Genomic DNA, 10,380 nt, shown 5'->3' with positions numbered 1-10,380 from the left:
AAAATTATTTACCAAAGGTTACACATTTAGACATATGAGAACATATATTTTAATTTCAATATGGCCTTCATATTAAAATAAGAAAAAAAGAAAAAAGCATTATTCTTGAAAATAAGTAACCTGTCAATGTTAAAACTAGAAAGACACATTTACATATAAAACTATCAAACATTCTGTTAATAAATGCAATCATACTTAAATATTCACTGACAGACACTCAAAGGACATGACTATAAATTAAACATACACATGTTAAAGATCATGTAAAATAACTTTCAATCACACAATAAATGAAGCTTATAATTTCCTTTGAACGGTTTAAATAAGGGTTTTCAAGGTACGTATATGTAAAGGAATTTCATTCGATACATTTTTGCTATAGCTTGTGAATGGCAAATGCCATGACAGACCCATTCTTGTGATTAGCTTATATGTAACATCATGATGCTCATCAAATATGAACCGGTTTCATTGTATATTCTCACCGGGATCTATTAATCAAGCAGATTCATTGTTTACTTCCGCCTTTGTTGGTGACCAAAGGTTGTGAAATGAAAAGTAGAACATTAGATAAATGATTTAGCATGTCACTTGAAGATAAATCAAAACCAAAGAAAGGGGATTTGAAACAAACGCATATGGGAGATTATTTTTCCAAATCGGTAACATTGAAAAATATTTGATCATTTTGTCATGTTATAATTACTTAATATCTCTTTTACTCAAGTTGGAACGTTTTGTTTTATATTTCGATTTAAATAATTAAATAAAGCGCCAAAATGAGTTAGACTTAATCATCATGTAGGGATTTTTACTTTCGATTTCAGTTGTAGGAAAATTAAGAAGGATTTCTCCCTCTATTCAATAATAAGTGTACCAGTAGTTCAGTACAGCAAGGGCCTCAATTGTTATTATAAACCATTCCTGTAGGTATCAACCTTTTCCCAGGTAATAATTGTGTATAATTAAATATCAAAAGTTGACAACAGTTTATAAAATAACATTTCAATTCCACTTGAAATTTCAACCGCAATTTGCATGCCCACTGAAAGACTAAATTTTTAATTGAAAGGAGGACGTTTTTACAATATACATCATTTTAATATATGGGAATGTTACTCACCCTGCTATTTATAGTTATCAGACAAACAAGTTACAACACAAGGTACATGTGTGCAGGTTGGTATCAAATATGTTTTATGACACGTATACAATATATTTGTATGCTGTGCTTAACAATATTATTTCAATGATAAATGAACAGTGTGTGTAAACCATGTGATAAATAATTAACTTACATGATAAAGGTCGGAAGGCAACATTTTGCTTCAAATTAAGACATAAAACAAAGATAACTTTTCATCACCATTTAAATGAAACAAAGGGCAGTCTATGTCACTTAAAGCGCACTGCCTTTGTTTTATTACAGGAGTTTGATTAGGTGATTTGTTTCCTCAAACACTTTGTCAAACCTGTTTCCAAAATGATTTTTTAACAGAGCTTCATCAGGCGACAGTTTTTGTGGAAAAGGTTTTTCTAAGTGTTCAAAGAAACTTAAGTCTCAATTAAACTCTGGTAAAGGGCCGAATGCGGGGCTCTTTAAGTGGCATAGACTGCACCTTGTTTCATTTAAAATGGTGAAGAAATAGTAATGTTATCTTCGTTTAAAGTCTTCATTTGAAGCATTTTTATGCATTTTATCAAGTGGTATATACACACTGAAATGCTTCAAATCTATTCTTTTCATGCTATAAGGTAATTTGGTTGTCTCAACTAAAAAAGATGTTTACAAGAAAGTTAAAATAAGTTCTATTTCTGTATGAGTTCTACAATATTTTCAGAACAGGAAGTCAAAGAAAAGCGAGTTGCCAATTGAAAAGATACAAGATAAGAACACAAAGGGAGCAAAATCAAACGAAAAAGTAGACAAAAAGGGATCTTTTTTGAAACAGCATATTGGTAGCATAGAGAAGCCTAGCAGTTCATCAAATAAGGTTGAAGGTCGTACAAGATTGAAAAGAAAGGTGTCAGGAGCAGGCATGTTTGGTTTTTCCTGGACCCGAGGTGCGCAGAGGGATACTGAGGATTACAGAAATGGCTATCCTGTATGTGTATGAATATAATTAATATGCAACCTTTTATAAAATCATTAGTATTACCATTTTGATGATTGAATGCATAAACAATTGGTACATTAAATAACCATCACTATTTCTTAGATATTATTGCAATTAATTTTCTGATTTTCAGTTGATACTGTGAATTGTGTCCTTTAAGAGTTGAAAATTGTAAATTGATTGTTCATTATTTATTATGAGTGTTTATGTTACAAACTCTATGCTATATTTTGATATTAATTGATAAACACTACACAGAAGATATTTCGGAAGAATTTCATATTGTGTTAATCTCAAGTACTGTATCTTTAATTTTCTTTTTTTACCTCAGGGAAAGTCAGACAACCAACAAATGAACTTGAACTTCAAGTTTTACACTAACAAACTTCCTTCGACTCCTGATGGTAAGTGTTAGAAACTTCCATCAGCTCTTGATTGAAGTATTTAGAATCTTCCCTTAACTCCCGATGTTAGGATTTAGAAATTTCCCTCAGCTCTTGATTGATGGATTCAGAAATTTCCCTCAGCTCCTGATGGTAAAATTTAGAAACTTCCTTCAGCTCCCGATGGTAGGATTAAGAATCTTCCCTCAGTTCCTGATGGTAGGATTTAGAATCTTCCCCATGCTCCCGATGGTAGGATTTAGAAACTTCCCTCAGCTCTTGATTGAAGGATTCAGAAACTTCCCTCAGCTCTTAATTGAAGGATTCAGAAACTTCCCTCAGCCCCCGATGGTAGGATTTAGAAATTTCCCTCAGCTCTTGATTGAAGGATTCAGAAACTTCCCTCAGCTCCCAATGGTAGGATTTAGAAACTTTCCTCAGCTCTCGATTGAAGAATTCAGAAACTTGCCTCAGCTCCCGATGGTAGGATTTAGAATCTTCCTTCAGCTCCTGATGGTAGGATTTAGAAACTTCCCTCAGCTCTTGATTGAAGGATTCAGAAACTTCCCTCAGCTCCCGATGGTAGGATTTAGAAACTTCCATCAGCTCTTGATTGAAGGATCAGAAACTTTCCTCAGCTCCCGATGGTAGGATTTAGAATCTTCCATCAGCTCCCGATGGTAGGATTTAGAAACTTCCCTTATCCCTCGATTGAAGGATTCAGAAACTTCCCTCAGCTCCTGATGGTAGGATTTAGAATCTTCCCTCAGCTCCCGATGGTAGCATTTAGAAACTTCCCTCAGCTCTTGATTAAAGGATCAGAAACTTCCCTCAGCTCCGGAGGGTAGGATTTATAATCTTCCCTCAGCTCCCGATGGTAGGATTTAGAAACTTCCCCCAGCTCTTGATTGAAGGATTCAGAAACTCCCCTCAGCTCCTGATGGTAGGATTAAGAAACTTTCCTCATCTCCTTGTGTAGATTTTACAATTTTCCCTCAGCCCCTGGTTGACTTAAGAACATAGGTTAATGTTTTAGGGCACCTTGTGTTCCGTTGAAGTTGAAGGACAAGTTTCGATTTTCACTAATAAGTTCTATACCCTTCATTTGATTGACTGTAAACTTCACACAATTGTTGACGGCCATCATACAGTTAGGTTACATTACTCCATGTTATCCTTAATTCAAATCATGGCTCTTGATGAACTTAAAAAAAGTGTGGTTTACGTTTTAGGTAACTTAAGGTTTTAACTCAGATCTCAAATACCTTTCATTCAATGGACTTCATACTTCACTCAGTTGTTCAGGGTCATCACTCAATCAGGTTACGTAACTCGTTATTATTCTAAATACAAATTATGACCCTTGATCATTTTAGAAAGTTTGGCAACTTTTGGTTTTAACTGAGATCTCAAATACCTTTCATTCAATGGACTTCTTACTTCACACTGTTGTTAACAGCCATCACACAATTAGGTTACATAAAGCATTTTATCTGAAATACAAATTATGACCCTTGATCGACTTAGAAAGTTTGGGCAACTTGGGGTTTTAACTCAGATCTCAAATTCTGTTCATTCAATGGACTTTATACTTTACACAGTTGTTCATGGCCATCACACAAGTTAGTTATATATAATAAATTACATAATTACATATAAAGGCCCTTTTTTAAATTTAAATTTTTATTTCTTTTTTATTGTTTTTGACAGGCACATTTAAATAATTAATGCATTAATTTCTAAGACAAAGTGGCGTACAGTTGAGTGCGCTGTCCTATGACAGCTCTTGTTTGACAAGAGAAAATTTTACACAAACTGGGAATTAGTTGTATATGGAATTGATTAAATATATCTCGAAACAATATACATTAACCTTTTAATTTTATTGGTCACCATTTCTGCTGTTGCTTTTCAGGTGACTATATTGACAACATCCATAATGAGTGGTGGGGTGACTATCGTAGACTGGAAATCCATCATGGATACATACAATGGTAGGAGTTGCATAGTTTGTGTTTGTAGCATTCTAGACAATGTTTTCTTTGGTGTTGTTCATTCATTGATTTTCCTATATTAAAAATGAATGGTAACCACTGGGCGGAGCTCAACATGAAAGCTTACTGTGCTGATAAATTAGAATGATAAGACAATATTTGCACGTCACTTATTGCATGGTTCGACAATATGTTCGACACAAAAGTGTTACTTCACGGTTCACCTAACCCCTGTGATTGAAAATATACATAACTCGCGCTATACTTGTCGTGTACACATTTCAAATTCTGGTTGTGGATGCAGTCTATTGAGCAACATAAATACCAAGTAAATTTATTGGAATGAGATTGTGTTGTTCATGTACATTGATATGTGTACAATATTGATAATGTATGACAATAAATTGCTTGCATACCAGTAATCATGTCTTGCTTGCAAAATGCTTTTGATTTTTAAGCAATTAACCCTGTAATTTTATAGTAAAATTTAAAGAAAATATTTTAACTTATGTCTACCATTTACGCCTCCTGTGTAAAAATTTGACTTAAATGACAGGCAATATAAATGTGACCCTACTGGGGATAGAACCTGTTTGGTGAGAGGCAGACACCTGGTTTGATACAACCATGTATTGCTGACACCACTGTACCAAGCCAGGTGACACGACACATATTAACTCTGTTATGTGGTTCTTCATCAATTGTTTGTTTGAAGATAAACTAAAGGGATGTGCATCGGAGTTTCTTTACTTTTTAGCTTTAACTTTATAATTTCTAAAGAAACTGCAGTTTGTATTTTCATGAAAACAGGTTATTTCCCATACGAGAACAAGGACTTAACTGGGATGCTCAGGAACTACAACTCCATGAGGCAGAAAAACTGAGGAAATCATCAAAAGCAATGAAGCGGATCCTGACGTCATACAAGATGATGCTGGATTTCTATGGGATGAAGCTCACCAATGAGGAAGATGGAACCATAGAAAGGGCAGAGAACTGGAAAGAAAGATTTCAACATTTAAATAGGTAATCTCCTTTGATGTGTTTATTGTGGTAATCTCCCTTAATGTGTTTCGTTGAGAATGAGTGATAATTGAATGGGCAAAATGAAGAATTTTTTGTTTGTATTGAGGCTTCTTAAAGCAGTGCTAAACACACTTTCATTTACCATTGGGTGGACAAATTTTATTTTTATTTTGGGATTCTCTTGTGTATGGTTCATGATGATAAATGGTAGTTGTTCCTAATGGTACATGAACATAAATTTTGGTATCATTTTATGATAGATTTAGTGGGAAAGGTTTATACAAATTAAAAATATGGAATGCATTAGATTTACTTCAAGAAAGGCTGGCATTCAATGTGCACGCTGTGCACTTTCACTGTCCTCACCCATCATCCACAAACCAGAAACCATATTAAATTTGTCTGTGAAATGTACAGACACATGTAGTAACATCTCTTAATAAAAATGTCATTTTATTCAACACCACTAGTTACAATTGTTTTTCACATTTACAGATCAAAATGTTTGATACATGTATATTCAATCATAAAAGTTTCATTAAAATGCTTATTTCCATGTAGAAAAACTTTTAAATTAAACAAAGATAGACTTGAAGTTTTATTCTGAGTATGTATTTTACCTCATGAAAATGTTTTTATACATTTAAGTTCATTAATTGATCATAAAAATAGCTTTTGCCACTTTTTCTACCATTTTTTGTTCAACCAATACCCTGTCTGGTAATGTGTCAGCACCATTTAAATCACAATTTTAGCGGACAAGGATAAGATGCAGATCAGACACGCAAGCAAATGCGTACACATGAAATGGACCCAACAGTATTAAACTGTTTAGATTTTAATGGTCAGCGTAAGCACACAGCATGCACAGGGAATGCTGGCCTATACCAATAATTTGCAAACCATTGAAGCTTTTAGGGCAAACAAAAATCAATATGCAATCGTTATAATCATGTATATTGGCAATTTTTCCAAACTAAAATGGCTTGTTCAGGTCGCTTAATTATTTCAGTTGAGGTTGGGTGTTTTACATGTTTCAGGTCCTATCACAACTACCTACGAATCACACGAATCTTGAAGTGTCTCGGCGAATTTGACTTAGAACACCTGAAAGCCAACTTTGTCAAGTTTGTTCTGTATGAAGGAATGGTTGAAGGAACGCTTTCCAATCTCATAGACAGCTGCGTTAAATACTGGATAGGTGTACTTAAAATTGATGAAGACAGAGACGGAATGTTTGATTATTATGAGAAACTGTTAGAAGAAGAATGTGAAAGAGAAAAACCTAAAAAGAAACCAACACTTGAAGTGGATGTTCCTGCTAAAGAAAAGGGACAGAAAGGGAAAAAAACTAGTCCTCATGATGGAAGAGCTAAGGTTTATAAAAATGAGTTCTCTGATGAAGAAACTTATACTCTTGAATATGCCATAAATTTGATTGATAGTGATACTGAAGAAAATGAAGAAAAGGGAAAGAAGAAGGCTACTGGAGGAAAGAGTCACAAGGATCATGAAGTGTCAGATTCAAATGAAGAGTTAGTAACTGCTGATAAAGATAGTCAAGAAATGAGGTATTGGGACAGTGCAGAAACTAATGTGGAACATGGAAGTGATGAGATAAAGGATGATGAAGTAGTTGGAGATGAAAATGTGACAACTCCTGAACTAGAAAAAAAAGGAGAGGAGTCTGAAACCAAAGGAAATCCAGGTAGTGTAAATGATGAACCGTTCGAATTGAATGGTAGCAATGGAAATGTTGCAGAAGATAAAGGCAAGGACAGAATATCTATAGATGAAGAAAAGTTGGGCCAACCAAAAACAGATAAAAATGACAATAGTGGAGATGATAAACAGTGTGAGTGTGACAATGTTAAAAATGAGACTTCACTTGTTGAAAATGAAGCCATTGATTCAGTACTAAGTAAGAGTGATGGGACAGTTGGTGAAGCTACTTATACAAGTAAGTTGAACGAAGAGAAAATGGAAGCTGAAGATATTTCAACTGGGAATCAAGAACATAGCACAGCTGATTTGAGTGATGGAATGAAACCAGTCAATACAGCAATTTGTGATGAAAATAACGAAACCGAAGCTATGGAAACTGATAGTTAACATGGATAGAGTTGAAGTATAATTTTTTGATATTTAACAAGTGCTTGTTTGTTATAGGACATTGACAAAATGCATTGATTTCAACTAACAACTAGTGTTGCTTGTTTTTGTTAATTTTTATGTCTGAACTTATAGTTGTTTAAGACAAATTATTATGTGCTATTATCATTTTCTACAAAAAAATATTTTTATGAACATGTACCTAACATTGTGTTGATGTAATCTGCTGGAAACTATTTTGTTAACTTCATAAATCAACATCAAAAGATATGAAAATAGTATTTTTTAGTATTAAATTATTAGTCTCTGTTATTTAGTCCATTCTATGCAGTTTCAATTCAATTACAATTATGATACATACGCTGTGTGTTCCAGTAATGCTAGACTTTTAACATGAACTATAAAATAGGATTATAGAATTAAGCAAGTTTATTTGGTGGAAAAGTGTCTTTAAATTAAAAAAAAATGTGCCCTTTTTTTAGGTCATCTGTTTTGGGAGTAAAAAGATCATTTGTTTTCAAAGAAAAAAGTCACAGTAATGTCATATACGGTGTCATTGTCGCTGTCATCATCAGCCTCAGTTTTGTCGCTGTCATCATCGGCCTCAGCAATCTGGTGCAACAACCATAGCACTTCATCTGTTCAAGATATTTAAATGAGATTGGTACACATTTTGCTATAGACAGTACATACGAACAATATAGTAATTTAATGTCAATCTATCTTTTCAAAGATTAATCTATTTCGGATTAGAAAGAGATTGTTTAGACATAAAATGTTTTGCGGTTTATTCTTAACATTTATTGCTTACACCTGATATTTTTTTCATATTTGCAAGGAAAGTGCATATATTTTCTCCAAATGAGGTAGACATTCCATCCTATTCTGGCTTAAAACGGAAGGTTTCTGACCGTAAGATACATGACCACATTCCTCCTGAAAAAAATGAATGTTGACTGATTCTAAATAGACTTGGTACAAACAATCGTCGATGACTGTAGTTGAACATGGTGTATATTTGTTTGAAATTATCCTGTAGTTTATTGATGTTTCCCCTAGCGGACACATGCATTTGGTGCAAACGTTGATAAAACCGTCAAATAATAAAAAGAATATAATTTATTGTATACTTCATAATAAATCATATGATTTAAAACAAGTATTTAGGCATATAGTTGTTTTTTTCAAGTTTCATGACAAAAGGCTTTTAATTATGATGCGTAAGAAATAGGTACCAATCAGTAAATGTAATGCATTTATTTCAAAAAGGAGCTCACCGAGAGTATTTTAGTATTAGGAAATGGAAAAGAAAAATTAATGAAATTATGTAAAAAATTAAGAAAGTGACAGAGAATTTTTCTGAAAACTCAATTTATTATACGCAAAAGGGTAGTGTTTGGCGTAATTTTGACCCAACTGTCAACGTCAACTTAAAGATGCTAAGCCTATGGGTCTATTTCATGAATGACCTGAGTAATGAGTAAAGATTTTGTTAATGCCAAATGATTTTAATTTCGCTTTCTGCTAACGTGTGAATTTATGTTTTAAGTATAAAAAATAAGTACAACGTTGGAAAAAAAATAGTCAACTTGTTGCCATTTGTTACATCTGTACAGAGCTGATATAAATAACTAACGGATTAGAGGGTTTTCAGGACCATTGAGAGAAAAAGGGAAAATGATCCAAAAAAAAGGTATAAATTACCATTCACTGATCTTTATAGTTTTATGATATAAAATGATGAAGAAAACACACAATAACATGAAGAACAGTAAATATATTGGCAGATTACAGTCTTTGAAATAAATTGCATTTTTTTCTTCATGATGCTTAAAAGTGCTCCATGTCGAAAGGGGTGGTTGTTAAAAACTACACTTAGAAAGGCTTCAAATCAACAATTTTGAATGAAATCTTCAGAATATATTGAATATCATGTTGCATATATTTTTCCAATAATTATTGGTGGGATGAATTTGCTATTGTCCTCAATTTTACAAACAACCCTCAATCATTTACCACAGGGGTCATAATTCTGGCTTTAATAATTGTTGAATGATGACCTTTCACCTGAAAAGAGAGATGCCTCTTGTCCTCCGCTCTGTAGTGCTATTGTTCCCATTTTTAAGTTCTATAAGAAAGGGTTTTACATTTATCCATTATACGAGTTGCAAGTCCCATTACTCATGCTGAACCAATCTTGAGTTATGGTCCTTCACCAACAGAACAACAGAAGAGAGCTGGCATCCACTTGCAATGATCTTGTTTAAATAAAAAAGGTATATTACTGAAAAAAGCCAATATAAAAAATGTGCAAGAATTTGAGAGACCAGCTATTCTAGCTGGGTCTTACAATCGCCCTACATCTGCCTGTTTAAGTGCATCCAAAGTAGAGCATATACAAAATTAATTGAAATATATTTACCCGATTGATTGATGATTATTCAGTTAAAACACACTCAAAATACATACTACAGTAGATTAAATGCAAATATTAGAATGTATAGCTACTATGGAGCTACCAGTAACAGGTCTACACTTTTGGATCTATCGCTGCTCTACAATGTTACAAGTTATGTAAACTGACCTTTTCCACCAGCATACTGTGACAAAAAATGCCTGTTTCCCCTTAATTTAAATATAGCTAGTGGCCCCTTAGTTCAGCATGGTTTTACAATTAGTCCTCAAAGACCACCTGAATGGTTCCGTATGCAGTTAAACCGGTTTAACAACTACCAAGAACAACTGTAC

The 10,380-nt window shown here is 33.5% G+C and overlaps 1 protein-coding gene across 4 annotated transcripts; it reads left to right on the top strand.

Moving 5' to 3' along the window:
- The first annotated feature begins 530 nt into the window (after positions 1-530).
- Positions 531-7,941, top strand: LOC128232737 (opioid growth factor receptor-like protein 1). Of its 4 annotated transcripts, none has more exons than XM_052946454.1 (6): positions 531-662; positions 1,842-2,105; positions 2,449-2,521; positions 4,416-4,494; positions 5,305-5,520; positions 6,561-7,941. In XM_052946454.1, exons 1-6 carry the CDS (start codon positions 585-587, stop codon positions 7,630-7,632), a joined length of 1,782 nt encoding a protein of 593 aa, XP_052802414.1. In that variant the 5' UTR covers positions 531-584; the 3' UTR covers positions 7,633-7,941. The 4 variants fall into 4 exon arrangements, with proteins under 4 accessions (XP_052802414.1, XP_052802417.1, XP_052802415.1 ...); XM_052946457.1 differs by having other exon boundaries at positions 540-662; positions 1,847-2,105; XM_052946455.1 differs by lacking the exon at positions 531-662 and adding an exon at positions 798-948.
- The last annotated feature ends 2,439 nt before the right edge of the window (positions 7,942-10,380 follow it).

This window comes from Mya arenaria, chromosome 4 (assembly GCF_026914265.1).
Source record: "Mya arenaria isolate MELC-2E11 chromosome 4, ASM2691426v1".
NCBI classification, from domain to species: Eukaryota; Metazoa; Mollusca; class Bivalvia; order Myida; family Myidae; genus Mya; species Mya arenaria.
The sequence above is the reverse complement of the archived record's forward strand: the minus strand, read 5'-3'. Positions and strand labels throughout refer to the sequence as shown.